Here is a 17552-nt window from a genome sequence, read left to right on the forward strand (position 1 = left end):
CTTTGCTTTTCTTTAAACTTCTCCAATCCATTTTACCTCCATTGTTGAACCAAAGTTCCCAAATAAGAATAAGATGTTATGAAACTTCATCATATGTCCCGGAAAGGTCAATGACAGATGCAGTTTAGTTTATGCAAAAGTGATGCCATTGCAGTGCCGGCGTGTGAATTATTCAGTTGATACAGTTATGCATATGAGGATGTCCAAATTAAGAAATGGCCTGGAAATAGTCATTGGATGAGGATAAATCTCTAGTGTCCTACTGCATCTCTGCTAACCACATGTATCAGAAATAAAACTTGAGACTTAAAACTGAAATGTTGAATCTCTTGTGTGCACTCTTCCAGGTGCTCATGATTTCCCTCCAACGTCCAACTTTCTAAAGGAAGTCTACAAGAAGCTTAAGAAATCAGAGTAGGAGTTAGCCATATGGATCTTCTTGTCTATTCTGCCATTCAGGAAAACAATTATTTGTCTTGTTACTGAATCCATCTTTGCATTATACCCACATCCCTTTTGATTCCTTTAGAACTTAATGGGGTTTTGCTATCCTGAACTTACATAGCAACTGAGCATTGTTAGCTCTCTGGGGTTGAGACTTCCAATGCTGCAGAGCTGTTTTTATACGGAGAAATTTTGCATCTCATTCAAAATCATTGACCCCTTTTATTCAGCAACAATATTTATAGACTTCCTAGCCAAGCAAACATCCTCATAGTATCTATTCTTAAGAGTTCAAATGTTTCATTGAAATCACATCTCAATTTTCTCTTTTTCTCCCTCTTTTCTCATCCCCCACCCCATCACCCAACACAACAGTGCTACAGTAACAATTGATGTGGTGTTGTTTTTAAATGCGTGCATTCAAATAGCACACAAATGCTTATTGACCTGAAATGTTGATTTTTTTTTTCTCTCTCTTGCTTCACGGATGCTGCTTGAGTTTTTATAGCATTCTTGGTAGAGACAGTAATTTATATACAGGAAGAAGAACTGCAATATAGAATAAGTCAGAGTCAGCATGGATTTATGAAGGGGAAATCATGCTTGACTAATCTTCTGGAATGTTTTGAGGATGTAACTCTGAAGATGGACAAAGGAGATCCAGTGGATGTAGTGTACCTGGACTTTCAGAAAGCTTTTGATAAAGTCCCACATAGGAGGTTAGTGAGCAAGACTAGGGCGAGTGGTATTGGGGGCAAAGTCCTAACTTAGATTGAAAGTTGGTTGGCTGACAGGAAACAAAGAGTAGTGATAAACAGCTCCATTTCGGAATGGCAGGCAGAGACCAGTGGGGTACCGCAGGGATCAGTGCTGGGACCGCAGCTTTTTACAATATATATTAATGATATAGAAGATGGTATTAATAATCACATTAGCAAATTTGTTGACGATATTAAACTGGTGGCAGGGTGAAATGTGAGGAGGATGTTAGGAGATTACAGGGTGACCTGGACAAGTTAGGTGAGTGGTCAGATGCATGGCTGATGCAGTTTAATGTGGATAAATGTATGGTTGTCCACTTTGGTGGCAAGAACAGGAAGGCAGATTACTACCTAAATGAAATCAATTTAGGTAAAGGGGCAATACAGAGATCTGGGTACACCAGTCAATGAAGGTAAGCATGCAGGTACAGCAGGTAGTGAAGAAGGCTAATAGCATGCTGGCCTTCATAACAAGAGGGATTGGTATAGAAGCAAAGAGGTGCTTCTGCAGCTGTACAGGGCCCTGGTGAGACCACACCTGGAGTACTGTGTGCAGTTCTGGTCTCCAAATTTGAGGAAAGACATTCTGGCTATTGAGGGAGTGCAGCGTAGATTCCCGAGGTCAATTCCTGGAATGGCGGGACTACCTTATGCTGAAAGACTGGAGCGACTGGGCTTGTATACCCTTGAGTTTAGAAGACGGAGAGGGGATCTGATTGAGACGTAAGATTATTAAAGGATTGGACACCCTGGAGGCAGGAAACATGTTTCCGCTGATGGGTGAGTGCCGAACCAGAGGAGACAGCTTGAAAATACAAGGTAGACCATTTAGGATAGAGATGAGGAGAAACTTCTTCATCCAGAGTGTGGTGGCTGTGTGGAATGCTCTGCCCCAGAGGGCAGTGGAGGCCCAGTCTCTGGATTCTTTTAGGAAAGAGTTGGATAGAGCGCTCGAGGATTGTGGAATCAAGGGTTATGGAGATAAGGCAGGATCAATACTGATTAAGGATGATCAGCCATGATCATATTGAATGGTAGTGCAGGCTCGAAGGGCAGAATGGCCTACTCCTGCACCTATTGTCTATTGTCTAATATTAAATCTAAAAGGTTTAAAACAAGGATAGGACAACCCTTTCAAACACTAGTGTGGATTAATGGAATTCACTTTCTGACTTCCTACTTTAGAAGGTTATTTCAGAAGTTGAGATTAGATTGATAGGTGAAAGAATTTAAAGTAATTAAATGAATGTAAAAACCAAGTGGGTAAGTTTTTTGATCTGGAGCAATATCCTTATGTGGATGGTGAATATTAACAAGGGCTGAATGGCTTCCTTCTGTGTTGTCTTGCTTTTGTATGAACTGTGATCAGACTTATATCGTACACATAATATTCATAGATTATTTGAGACTCCGATCTGACCTCTGACAATACTCTACTGCAGACTAATTGAGAAGGATGTGAGAAAGTGTGTAAGATATGAGCAGATAGGGAAAGAGTTAAGTTTGGGATTGCTTGAACACGCTCCACTCACATGACTTTGACCAGATAAGACCTTGCAGTAAACCAGTGAGGTGCTGGAGTCAAGGGTAGTGTTTTGATGAGGTGAAGAACATCTGTTGTGTGATACCAGATGGCTTAATCTTCACTGATGCTTACTGATTGACTGGGTGACCATTACACTATAGATGTTGCCTTATTTGGATGCTGTTCCCTGTAAGTGACTGTGTAATTCCTTCAGAATCTGCTGTTTTAGAGCAGACCGAGAACTCAGGTCTTTGTGTACATGGGCAATCACTCTGTCTCCAGGGCTCATAATAAAGATGAAGGTAGAGCCATACTATGTCTCTGAGCGTTTGCTTTGACTGATGTGGAAAACAGGAAGATAAATGGGCGAAGAAAAAGTTTGTACAACGCAATCTGTGTAATCTGAAACTGTCATCTGGGTTCTTTTGATAATTCCACTATTCATCAGAGTGGTGTTTTTTGCAGTTCCAAAATATTGTATTGCAATATTTCAGTCTTGTTCCTGTCTAAACTCCAGACAATTATAGTGATTTCCTACACTTGTAATTATTTTTTCAGCAGTAAATCGAGTATTGATGCTACTAGGACTGCCTTATTCCGTCATTAGAGCCATTCCTTCTGTTGTCCCAACTTACTGCTGAAGTATAACTCCAACTATTGTCCACATGCTGAATTTGGCCACTGTCACAGATTTGAATGAAAACCATGGTTGAGCAGATTTAAGAGAGAGAGAGAAAAATAGAATTAACACTTCAAGACTGCCAGACTTAAGTGTCTTCAGTGTTGTCAATTTTTATTTCAGACTCCTAGAATTTTGTTCCTGTAACTGTCAATAACTGCTTGTTTCCATTTGCTACCCATCATGTCGCGGTCACAATGTCTGCCATGTATTTTTTTTGTATTCCATTCCCTCTACTGAAGGCAAGTCCTGATCACTTCCTGACAGCTTCTTTTAGGTTTGTCAGCATATTAAACTCCCAGCAGAATGTAAGGAATAGCAGTAGCTTTTTCCCAGAAATCCTTCACAAGAATACATGAGTCAGCTGGATTTTCATAAATCATATTTGAGTTTATTGTGCATTACTTTTTTGATGGTATTCAATCTTGGATCTGTCATTCTGGGACACTATTGATCAGGCAAATTAGTTATCAAAGAGTAGACTAAGCTTTGTGCTTCTGATTTACTGAATTACCTAAATGTAAATCAACTTTCACGTAACTTTGTACAAACACAAGGATCCAAGGGAGTAAGTCTATCTTAAGTGAAACTATGTTCAGTTGCCCTCCAGAAAAGGTAAAAAGGAAGTTATGAAGGTAAATCTATAAATACTTTCTTTTTGTTTCCAAAATTAATAAGTTATATTTAATCTGTTCAAAATTGTTATGACATACTTCTGGTATGGGTGATCTGTTAATTCTTCCAGAATTCTCTAGCTTTAAGTAGTGGTTTCAGATAAGTCGATGATCACCCAGACATTTGAAGGAAAATGCTTTTATGAGTAGCAACAAAGCATAATTTGGATATCGATTATTTTAAATCCTAAAGGAAGTTGAGTGTGGGATTGAATCCCTTTTTTAAAAGCGAGCATGTAAAGCGCTAATTACGTTTTCAAAACTACAGAGGGGATTGGATGAAATGCTTCAAGTTAAAGGAGGCAAATACTATGTCACTATGGTCAAGGATTCAGTTTTTTTTTAGTGGTGTAGAAGTGTTTAAAAGCAAAGGGGTAAGTTTTGGAATGGGAAACTTGAGGGATATGGTGAGAGGACAATTTTTTTGGGGGGATTAGGAGGTGAATAATGACATGTTTCTCAAAGAGCAAAATTGTACTGATGTTTTCCTGTCCTGTATAATTCTATTCTCCAGTGCTAGGTTGGTGATTCATGATTATCACCAAAAAATGTTGAACATTTCGGGGTTGAGATACTTTCCTACTGCTAAAAATCGTTGTATTTTTATTGTACAATATGTTATATTCAGCAACTGTCTATCTGCAAACTACTGCATGTCCAGTGCATGGCTTTTACACATAATAACAACATCAGATCTCATACATTTGTTATAATCCTGTTATACTTCATTGAAATGTCAGATACAATTCTAGACTTGGTCATTTACCAGAATAGTTCTTCTATAATTGAAACAGTAGAGAGAAACCTTTTATTATAGCGCAAAAGTTGTAGCATGTTCTGTATCACTGATTCCATTGTTTCCTGATTTAATAGGTAGAGAGAATTGTGGCCAAGAGGAAAAATAAAAAAGGCCGAACAGAATACTTGGTCCGGTGGAAAGGTTACAACAGCGACGATGACACATGGGAACCAGAACATCATCTGGTGAACTGTGAGGAATATATTCTGGAGTTTAACAGGCAGCACAGTGATAAACAGAAAGATGGACCTTTCTCCAGGGCAAACAAACACACTCTAAACAATGCTCGAAAGCAGATTTCCCGGTCGACCAACAGTTCTCTGTCAAAGTCTCCCAGATCCCCAGGAGTTGGTAAAGACTGTGACTCAAAAGGCTCCAACCAATTCTTATCAAGTCACCAGAAATATCGAAAAACCAACTCTCAGACTTTCTCCAGTAGGAAGACGATGGACCTTACTAAATCTGGCATCAAAATCCTAGTCCCCAGGAGCCCACTAAAGAATAGGATAGTTGTTGATGGTTTTCAGGATACCTCATCAGATAGGTTAGAGCAAATGACACACAATCCTGACTCTGTAGCACCAGACTTGGCTATTGAAAAGCCATTTGGAGCTTTGCTTGTCCATGGAGCAGAGAGAGCCAGAATGGGAACTAGGCCAAGGACGCAACCATTATCACCCCAGATGCAACTGCCAGTGACAGGAGCAACAGCCTCAGCATTATCATTTAATGGGAAAGGTGAGTGTGAATGTGTTTGTATTGTTGTATATTTTAATAAAAGTTGAATAATTGACCATGAGCTATTACAAATTTTTCAATCTGAATTTTTGATTTATTTACAAGCCTTTAAGTTGCATATAGTAAACCTACAAAACAATGGAAATGTTGTGGATCAGATTTCAATCAGTCAAACTCTCCATTCTGATTTTACCCAATCTTTCATCTGTTGCAAAGTTGGCATCTAATCGTTGGAAGTAAAATTTTGGTTTTGGCATCCTGGAATGTATGTAGAAATCTTCTTGAAAATCAAAATTCTCATCCACAAGAATAAACTCTGTATTTTTGTCAAAGTCTTTTGAATGACCTACCATTCATGTGATTAGTATGATTTATATTATTTGACCAATGGATGTACAGTTTGGAATATAAAAAAATCTAGTTTTCTAACCCGATTTCCTGCTGTGTTGAAATATGTCGGGACTTTGAAGTATTGTGCTGAACATTTCATGCATTTATATTCAGAAGATTTAGAGCAAGTTTTTTTTTATTACTTTTGTTTTTTGGGTAATTGTTCTTTAATACAATGTACCCACAGGTCATTTGACATTCAAGGAACATTGAATTTTACACCATACCTTAGTGCAGGCAGATTGCCAAAAGATTGGTGTGAGAGTTGGCTGTTGCTGTTCTTGCAAGGGTAAAATATAATATAAAATTGCTGCTTTTTGTGAAAGATGCTTCGTCCTGTGTGCATTTTGCCAAAATAATTTTAAAGATATTCTTTTCAGTGCTGGAAATTGCCAATGTAATCATTTTAATTTTGATTTCAATATTGAACCTGATCAGGTATTTTGACCAGTGATATGTATTTGAACAAATAGTACAGCTTATTAAGTCAATGTAAATGCATTTTGAATTAAGATATTATGTTGTAATTAATTTCAAAAATTGCCTTAAATCTAACAATTTTTAAATGTATAATCTATTGATTTCCCACTTAATGTAAAGATCCAAGCTGTAGTGTCCACACCATTTTCTATCCTGCACATTCCTTTCTCATTTTCCTAGATCCATTGTTGTTCCTCCCCATGCCCATTCACTGTACTGAACTTAGTTTGTATATTTTGCTTTCCTGTTTATTAAATGTTTGACTTTAACTACTTTTTTAATGACTCCAAGCCTTTCACTACCCTAACTCCCAATTTCAACTTCAGGTCCTGTTCATCTCACTTCATGAAAGTTGTCTGTTTTTCTTTTAAATGAACTTATTTTCCTTTAGCTCTCTAATGTTTGTAAAACAAAAATGTGCTTCACTTCACTTGGACCACATTTAAGATGTGGAAAAATATGTACTTTGATCATTGTTAGCAAGATTTAGTACTATCCTGGATTGTGTGTGTGTGTGTGTGTGTGTGTGTGTGTTCAAGCTTCTGTGATTCTGTGACTCTTCACTGTTTTGCCTATTATTCTACTTTAATATAAAATGATATTTTGCTAATTCACCACATCTCATTAAACTAGCACAGTATCCTTTTCATCTCCAAGGATTTTCACTTAAATCTAATCTCCAAAGATGGGTGTAGTTTTGTTTTACTGCAAGGTTTCTCATTCAAATGAACTTGGACAGTATTGGCCTGAGATGTCTTATAGATGGTAGTCATGATGTGGAGGTGCCAGTGTTGGACTGGGGTGGACAAAGTTTGAAAATCGCACAGCACCAGTTTATACAGCTACCTGATGAAGGAACCATGCTCTGAAATCCAGTACTTCCAAATAAACCTGTTGGACTGGTGTTGGGTGACTTTTAACTGAGTGTTTAAGTAGTGCAGAGATTTGGAACACTTGCTCATAAATGAGTTTCCCATGCTCATTACTGCAGCAATTTCAAATACCTTCACTTACAATGCAAGTGCAAAGCTGAAAGTAAAAATAAACAGGTTAGAACATAGAACATAGAAAAATACAGCGCAGTACAGGCCCTTTGGCCCTCGATGTTGCACTGACCCAAGCCCACCTAACTACATTAGCCCACTATCCTCCAAATGCCTATCCAATGCCCGTTTAAATGCCCATAAAGAGGGAGAGTCCACCACTGTTACTGGCAGGGCGTTCTATGAATTCACGACTCGCTGAGTAAAGAATCTACCCCTAACATCTGTCCTATACCTACCTCCCCTTAATTTAAAGCTATGCCCCCTTGTAATAGCTGACTCCATACGTGGAAAATGGTTCTCATTGTCAACCTTATCTAAACCCCTAATCATCATGTACACCTTTATCAAGTCACCCCTAAACCTTCTTTTCTCCAATGAAAACAGCCCCAAGTGCCTCAGCCTTTCCTCATACGATCTCCCTACCATACCAGGCTGGCAAGTAAATTTTAATACTATTCCCATAACACTTGGCAAACTTGAACAGTTAAATAAGTTGAATTGCCAATGATATGGAGATTCCATTGTACTCTTTAAGCTCCAAGTCTTGTGACAAACTGTAATCAGGTGATCTGTTAATAGAACTTTTCCAAATTCCTCTTTGGCTCACCACCAACAGGATATCACAGTATAATCGTATCCTGTGTCTGTGATCATACTGCCTCCACACTCCGCGCACCCGCCCCCCCCGCCCCTCCTCCCAGAGTCTCAATGTGACTAAATTTCAGATGAACAGAGTCGGGTGAGGCTTGATGCCTATCTAACCCCTCAATAGCTTGATATACAGTATGTTATAGATAGCTTAATTAACTGACAGTCCGGATACAATTGTATCCTGTAAGTATTGCTTAAGGAAGTCAGTTTCTTAGATTAGATTAGATTCCATATAGTGTGGAAACCGGCCCTTCGGCCCAACAAGTCCTTCTGACCCTCCAAAGAGCAACCCACCCAGACCCATTCCCCTACACTTACCCCTTCATCTAACACTGCAGGCAATTTAGCATGGCCAATTCACCTAACCTGCACATCTTTGGACTCCCAAATGCATTTACACTATTTTAGGTTATACCCAATGTTGTTCAGCATTTTTTTTTGACCTGCTAACATTTTTCAAAGAATTCTACTTGAGACTGGAAATAGCTGGACTATTTTAGAAAAACACCTTTCAGTTTATCTTGGGGAAGCTGGCTACAAATTATATTGCGCAGTCTACAAACAGAATTGCCTGAAATTCATGTAAAAATAACCACATAAAATCACTGATGTGGTTATTTAAAGCAAATAATTTTAAAAAGTTTTTAAAAATATCGGTGGATGCTAGCTTTCCTATTTAAGTGTGTGTAGTACTTTTTTTTTCCCCCCCAAAAAAATAGAGCACTTTATTGTCTGTACTGGACACCCATACAATGATTCCTTTTGTAGTGTACTTTTTGGAATATCCGAGATCGTGTATACATTTTCAGTGCAAAATTACCAACCATACAAATTTAAGATACGATTCAGGGTAGCTTTGTGCTCCAGATTTTGAATTTCACTTCAGTGGTACGTTATAAGCCAAATGGAATCATTTTTAAAAAACATTTACTGATTTGAAATGATCATGGCAAGTGCTGAGAAGAAAGAAACTCAAAGATACATTTGTCCTTAAAACAAATTTAGCTATGCCATTCAGTGGAGTACATTTGGTCGATTATCTTAATACATTATGAAGCTTGAGAATTTTTTTTATGTCAGAAGTTACACGACACCAGGTTTTATTCCAACAGGTTCATTTGAAATCACAAGCTTTTGGACCACTGCTGCTTCATGAGATGTCACTGGTGTCATGTAGTTTCTGACTTTGTCCATCCCAGTCCAACACCAGGATCTCCACATCATAATTTATTGTAATGGATCTGATTCATGAAATTGTTGGACTAGATAAAGAGGCCATTTGGCCCATCCTAGCTATGCAAACTCTTTCAAAGTTATCTAATGTTTTACTTCCCACAATTTTTCCCCACAACTCTGCAATTTTCTCCTTTTTCTGTGCGTTTTTGTTTTAATAATTAGAATCCCTATAGCATGGAAACAGTCCTTCAGCCCAACAAGTCCACACTGACCCTCCAAAGAGTATCCCATCCAGACCTATTCCCCTACCCTATATTTACTCCTGACTAATGCACATGACACTATGGACAATTTTTAGCATGGCCAATTCACCTGACCTGCACATCTTTGGATTGTGGGAGGAAACTGGTGTACCCGGAGGAAACCCACGCAGAATATGCAAACTCCACACACAGTTGCTCAAGTGGGAGTTGAACCCGGGCCTCTGGTGTTGTGAAGCAGCAGTGCTAACCACTGAGTCACTGCGCCATCCCGGTTTTCTTCCTGTTTTGTTTTGTTTTATTTTGCACATTGTAACTTAATCTGCTACCCCATTGTTTTCAAGTAAGACATTTCCAATCATGACTCCTATGCAAAGAATAAAAATTATTCACCTGCCTCCAGTTTCTTTGCCAATTACCTGAGATCTCTGCAATGTAGTTAAGGAACCCTCTGCTACTGGAAATACTTCCTCAATTATTTATCAAAATCCTTCATCAGTCTCAAATTGTCTTTCACCCTGGCCTTTTCTGCTATAATAATAATCTTAATCATTCTCTTTCTCATATAAAATCCTCTTTCTTTCCATTTACTTCTGTCATCATGCCAACATATTGAATGATGGAGCAGGCTTGAGGATTCAAATGGCCATATTCATAAGATCACGACTGATCTATTTTGTGTATAAAATCCCATACGGGAGGGATCCAAGATGGCGGCGACCCAGCAAGTCTGAGTCTATAGTGCTCTTCCCAAGACTTGGGCAAAGTGGGTCACCCACCCCCACCACACTCACCAAATCATTCATAATAGCTGTTAACTTTAAAAAGCTGCTTAGTACTACATTTAAATAATCTAACATTTAGTGAAAAATGACCAAAGGGAAAGGAGCCCGCAGCTCTCAACAAGCAGGACCCCCTCCCCCACCTTCTCCCTCTTCAGCTGCAGCAGAGGCGTCCACAGCTACCCCGGGGGACTTACTGACGGTAACAAGCCTTGTGGAGATGATCACCAAGCTGGACGCGAAGATCGACGCCTTTATCGAGGAGTCCCGACATCACTGGGAATCACTCTCGGCCGCGCTGCAGAAGCACGGCCGAGACATCCAGGAACTTGAGCGCCGAGTCGGAGGGGCAGAGTTAAAGGCCGCGACCTCCGAAACTGCAGCTCAATCAGCCGCCGATCAGGTCCAGACTCTCGAGCAGCGAGTCCGGACCTTAGAAAATTATATTGACGACCTCGATAATCAAGGTCGTCGAAAAAATATTTGTTTGCTGGGCCTTCCCGAACGGGAAGAGGAAGGCCAGCTTACAGCATTCCTGGAACAGTGGTTGCCACAGCTTTTAGATCTGCATGCTGGATTAGGCCAGGTAAGGGTGGAATGGGCCTACCGAGTCGCAATACGTGGGCCCGGCTCAAACCAGCACCCACGCCAGGTCCTGTTCCAGCTGCAGAGCTATAGGGAGAGGCAGATGCTCCTGGAAGCCTCAAGAAATCTCGGAAAAGATCCCCAAGCCATGATCTATAAAGGATCCAAGATCATGCTATTCCAGGACTTTTCCCCAGCTCTGGTCCGAAAGAGGAAGGCATTCGATGAGGTAAAGAAGTGTTTAAGGGACTTAAATACTCAGTACTCCTTACGTTATCCAGCGACGCTACGCTTTAACCACGAAGGATCCAGATATAACTTCGGATCACCAGAGAAGGCTAAGGAATTCTTGGACTCTCTTAAATAAACTGTAAGAGATAGTGGATGTTGGTTTGCCTTTCCCTCTACTTTGGTTTACATCCCCACCTTTTTTGTTTCTCTTTTTTTTTCTTACCTTTATTGTTTAATATTATCATAGGGGCGGGGAGAGGGATTTGATTTTCTCCCCCCCCCCCCGCGCGTGGGTTTGTTTCCTTTTATTACTTTATGTATGTATGTATGTATATACATGTTGGGGCGTTTGGTTAATGTTGGTGGGGGGAGGTGGTTACCTTATTCTATTTTACTTCTGTCTTTAGGAGCGGGGTTGTTTTTCCCCTGTTATTTTGTATTATTATATTTAATTATTACTTTGTTGAGATTGTAATTTTATAGTTATATATTTATATGTGGTATTAACATTCCCAAATATATTCAGGTATTGGTGTGGGTGGGGGTAGGGTGCTCACTGTTAACTCTAGCTTTGTATTATATTTGAATTCTCCTCATTTTATTGAGGAGCACCTGGGTCAAGGGTGGGGCATTGGTTGGGAGAGGATAAGATGGACTTTTGGAGAGGAAGTGACGCTCCCTGGGAACAAGGGGGAAAATCTCCATTTAGGTATGTTTTTTATATTTTTTTTATTTAGAAATAGTTTTTTATTATATTGTTTTGAGTGTATTAGAGAGCCTTTATTTTTGTAAATTTTATATGCTCCATGCTCGGGATGTTCCAGATAGGGTTTCCCCTCCCGAGGGGTCTCGGATCTGCCCAGATGATTATGGTTGATCAGTCGGTTAAGTGGTGCACCTGGAATGTCAGGGGGAGTAATTCGCCAGTTAAAAGGAAGAAAATATTATCAAATCTTAAGAAAGAAAGAGTTGATATAGCTCTCCTACAGGAGACACACCTGTCGGATAAAGAACACTTAAAATTACGGCAGGGTGGATTTGATCAGGCCTTTTTCTCTTCTTTTAGCTCAAAAAGCAGGGGAGTTGTTATTCTTGTTCGGAAGAATTTCCCTTTCAAAATTCTAAATCAGATAAAAGACGAATCTGGACGAGATATTTTGATTAAAGCCCTCGTAAATGGAGAGGAATATGGGATTCTAAATTTGTACTCTTCCCCCGGCACACCCCTTTAAATTTATAATGGAAGCTTTTTCAAAATTGATGGCCTTTGGTGCCCGTCATACAATTTTATAGGGGGAGACTTTAATTGTATTATGGATCCGGAAATAGATAGGATTCCCAAGAGTGCTGCTGGAGTATCTCCCAGATCTAGACAACTGGCGGATCTGAATAAAGAATTAGGATTGGTAGATGTATGGAGATGTCTTCATCCACAGGGTAGAGATTTTTCTTTATACTCTAATCCACATAAATGTCATACAAGAATTGATATGTTTTTTGCCCCATCGATTTTTTTTTTAAATTCCATATCATCCTGTAAAATAGGTACTATAGCAATTTCTGACCACGCCGCTGTATATTTGGAAACGAAGGCAAGGAACAATGGGACATCCGCTCAGCATTGGCGTATGGACCCCTTCCTGATAAAAGATAGTAAATTTGTAAAGTACTTCTCCCAAGAATTTAAAACTTTTTTAGAAATTAATTCAGGTACGGCTAGCAACCCATCAATGATGTGGGAGACCATCAAAGCTTATGCACGAAGTTTGATCATCTCCTACTCAGCGACCCAGAGAAAACTGAAGGGAGAGCAACAGCGCCTGCTCAAAGCACGCTTAAAAGCAGCTGAAACAGCATATGCTGATAGACCTTCTATTATAAAATTGCAGAGGATTACGGCTCTTAGGACAGCTCTAAACACTACGCTTACTCAAACGGCTAAGAGGGAAATATTATTTCCAAAACAAAGGTTATATGAATATGGCGATAAACCGGGTAGATACTTAGCATTTCTTGCAAAGAAAAAGAAGGCCCCTCAGACTATTACGTCTATCAAGGAAAGTACAGGTACTCTGACTCATGATCATAAAAAGATTAATGCGATCTTTAGAGAATTTTATTCTGAGTTATATAAATCGCAGGATTGTGAAGATAGGACTATGAGGATGCAGTCATTTTTTAAAAATTTGACCTTTCCAGGCTTGACTCAAGAACAGGTATCGGTCCTAAATGCTCCTCTAACAGTCCAAGAAATACTTCATGCAATTAGGCAACTCCAGAGCGGAAAGTCACCGGGCCCAGATGGTTTTCAAGCTGAATTCTATAAAGAATTTACAGAAATATTGGCTGATCAACTTATGGACATGTATAACTATGCATATAGTCAGGGCTGTCTCCCGCCTTCACTGAAAGAGGCAAATATCTCTCTTATCCTTAAAAAAGGAAAAGATCCAGAAGACTGTACATCATATAGACCAATATCCTTGCTAAATGTAGATTTTAAAATCCTCTCTAAATTGTTAGCACTGAGACTAGAAAGGGTACTGCCATATATTATAAAGGAGGATCAGACGGGATTTATTAAGGGCCGTAGATCATCCAATAATATTAGAAGGGTTTTGAACATGATCCAAGCCTGTCATCAGGGAAAGATACCAGGAGTAGTAGTCTCATTAGATGTGGAAAAGGCTTTCGATAGGGTTGAATGGTCATATTTGTTTTACACATCGGAAAGGTTTGGCATTGGACAGGTGTTTACCAAATGGGTCTCAACATTGTATAGTGATCCCAAAGCAGTTGTGATTACCAATGGATTAGGTTTGGATAGCTTCAGTGTGGGTAGGGGCTGCCGTCAAGGATGTCCTCTCTCACCATTATTATTTACGCTAATAATTGAACCACTAGCAGAAGCTATACGGACTGATCCTAATATAACGGCCCCGAGGATTGGTACAGGTAAACGCAAAATTACCCTTTATGCAGATGATGTTCTTTTATTCCTCAATAATCCTCTGATGTCCGTACCTCGTCTAATTCAAGTTATTAATACATTTAGTGCATTCTCAGGCTATAAAATTAATTGTTTAAAATCGGAGGCTATGCCAATGGGTGGCCTGGTTATGACACCCCACTTAGTGGACGGATCCCTTTTTCCCTTTCGTTGGTCCCTGGAGGGTTTCTTATATTTAGGTATTTTTATTACTCCAGTATTTGGTCAGTTGTATAAGGCGAATTTTGTGCAATTACTGGAAAGGAGAAGGTAGGACCTCCAGCGATGGGGAGACCTTCCAATTTCCTGGTTGGGTAGAATAGCACTAATTAAAATGAATGTTCTGCCCCGTCTCCTATATCCTATGAGGATGCTGCCAAGGATGGCCCTACGTAAATTATATGGCTGGCTGGGTTCCTTTATTTGGAATCATAGACGGCCCCTCATTAAGCTGAAGAAGCTACAGCTTCCACAGGCAATGGGAGGACTGGACTTCCCAGACTTTAGGAAATATCAGTTAAGTTCCCTACTAAGTTACATAGCTGATTGGGTCTTGTCCGACCCACAATCAATCTGGCTGGACATCGAGGCCTCTCAAGTAAAATACCCACTTATTAACCTCTTATTTTCAGACAAGAGGAAAATCATTACAGATCACTGTAAAAACCCCATAATACTAAACACTATTAAGGCCTGGAATATAATGCGGCAAAATGAGGGTAATTTACATAAAACATCCCCCTATGCACCGATAGTAGGGGTATGGGGATTCCAACCGGGGTTTACAGATGCCACTTTTAAACTCTGGAGATCCAGGGGTATCTCATGTTTAGAGGACCTATTTAAAGATGGGGTCCTGATGTCTTTTGAACAGCTGCGTCAGAAATTCGGATTACCCAATGGAGACCTCTTTCGATACTTCCAAATTCGAGATTATATACAGAAGAAGACTACGTTAATAGATAGTTTTTATAAATCAGAGAATGTAATGTCCTACGACCAGTGGGGGTATCCTCCGTCATTACTATTTATCATTTACTACATGATGAAGTATCGGGAGATATGGACAATCTGCTTAAAACATGGGATCAAGATTTGGGACTAGAAACCTCCTATAGAAATGTGGAGTGATATTTGGGAAAATGCTAGAAGAATTACTATCTGTAACAGAACCCAGGCTATCCAGCTGAAGATACTTCATAGGGCCCATATAGCACCGGCTCAATTGGCAAAATTTAAGGCAGGAGTATCCCCAATGTGTCCCAAATGCAAAATAGAGGTGGGCACTCTTGTACATTGCCTATGGACTTGTCATAAGATCCGTAGATATTGGATTAAAGTAGCAAGTACCCTGACAGAAATTTTAGGAACGGAAATTAGAGTGGACCCTGTATCTCTCCTTTTGGGCTTTTCGAACTTTTCCTCCCTGGATATGCACGGGAAGAGACTATTTTCTATTCTCTCTTTCTGTGCAAGGAAGAATATTTTTTGGTGAACTGGGTGGCTGAGGGCCCCCCTGGATTTTCAAATTGGCACAGATTAATTATGGAATGTATTCCCCTTGACTTCCTGACAAATATGGTGCACCGGAAGACTGAATTATTTTCTAAAGTATGGCAGCCCTTTTTGAATTACATAAATGCAGATATTTCGGCCATCCTAACAAGGGCTTTTATTCAATGAAGATCACAAACCTGGCTGCTCCGGGGCCCCTTAGGAGAGGAATCCCGCACGAATACGGGTTTTATTACATTTGATGTTATTACATTCCGAGCATGTAAGAGACTTAAGTATGCACTCTGGTTAGTTATAGGTTAGATTAGTAGAAAGTTGAGTTTTGTTTTTTTTTTATTTTGGTAATTTTTTTTTCCTTTGTTAAATTTTGACTATTGTATATTTGATTTAATTGTACATCAATGTTTGTATTTGAGAGTTTTGTTTATTTTTGTAAACTTGTAAAAATGTTAAATTTCTAATAAAAATATCTATTAACCAGTAAAAAAAATTCCATACACCGATCTACTCCCAATAACCTTGTGCAGTAGTGTTGCACACAAATTAAACTACTTTATTCTCTCATGTAACTGAAGTCCAGCATCCATGATTCCATTCTTGTAAATATTCTTTATACTTTCTCAAAATCTGTTAAAACCTTGTCCTCATTCTGTGATCTTCTGTGAAATTTGGCCCTTGAATTTGGGTAGAAAGTGAGGACTGCAGATGCTGGAGATCAGAGCTGAAAATGTGTTGCTGGAAAAGCGCAGCAGGTCAGGCAGCATCCAAGGAATAGGAGAATCGACTTTCCGGGCATGAGCCCTTCAGGAATGAGGAAAGTCTGTCCAGCAGGCTAAGATAAAAGGTAGGGAGAAGGGACTTGGGGGAGGGGCATTGGAAATGCGATAGGTGGAAGGAGGTCAAGGTGAGGGTGATAGGCCGGAGTGGGGGTGGGGGCGGAGAGGTCAGGAAGAAGATTGCAGAGCACCTCATCTTCCGCCTAGGAACCCTCCAGCCACAAGGGATGAACTCAGATTTCTCCAGTTTCCTCATTTCCCCTCCCCCCACCTTGTCTCTGTCAAATCCCTCGAACTCAGCACCGCCTTTCTAACCTGCAATCTTCTTCCTGACCTCTCCGCCCCACCCCCACTCTGGCCTATCACCTCACCTTGACTTCCTTCCACCTATCGCATTTCCAACGCCCCTCCCCCAAGTCCCTACCTTTTATCTTAGCCTCTTGGACACACTTTCCTCATTCCTGAAGGAGGGCTCATGCCCGAAACATCAATTCTCCTGGCTCCTTTGGATGCTGCCTGACCTGCTGCGCTTTTCCAGCAACACGTTTTCAGCCCTTAAATTTGGATACAATACACCATTGAGGCCTAGCCAGTGTTCTATGAAGGCTTCGACTGATTTTCTTGCTTTTGTACTCTGTTCCTGGATTGTATATGTTCTTCTAATAAATCTTTGAAGATGACATGGCAGTTAAGAAGTTTATGTACAAGCAGTCCCCAGATTGCAAATAGGTGCTATTATGGAGTCTATTCACAAGTTGGTTCATTTACATGTCTGATACAAGACTGAGCACAATGAAAGGCAATACAAATCGTAAGTACAGCAAATGTTCGTATGTAAGGTCTTTAAAATTACACCACTGAATGGGATCACATTCACATGTACAAGTGTTCTTAAGTCAGCCATACATAAATCAGCGAATCCCTGTAGATGCAGCCTGAAGTGTGTCTATTCCTCCAACTACTTGCAAATTTGTGCAATTTAGTTTGCATCGCATTTTAATGATTTTTCTTTCAAAATGTTATTTCATACTTCTCCACAATAAATTTCATC

At 39.8% G+C, this 17552-nt stretch overlaps 1 protein-coding gene across 1 annotated transcript in view; it reads left to right on the top strand.

The window, feature by feature from the left end:
• cdyl (chromodomain protein, Y-like) overlaps positions 1 to 17552 on the top strand; it is a 178385-nt gene that overhangs the window by 126954 nt on the left and 33879 nt on the right. The window contains exon 2 of the mRNA XM_060849954.1: positions 4957 to 5620. Coding sequence (XP_060705937.1) covers positions 4957 to 5620 — 664 coding nt within the window. The remainder of the gene's footprint in view (positions 1 to 4956; positions 5621 to 17552) is intronic.

This window comes from Hemiscyllium ocellatum, chromosome 34 (assembly GCF_020745735.1).
Source record: "Hemiscyllium ocellatum isolate sHemOce1 chromosome 34, sHemOce1.pat.X.cur, whole genome shotgun sequence".
NCBI classification, from domain to species: Eukaryota; Metazoa; Chordata; class Chondrichthyes; order Orectolobiformes; family Hemiscylliidae; genus Hemiscyllium; species Hemiscyllium ocellatum.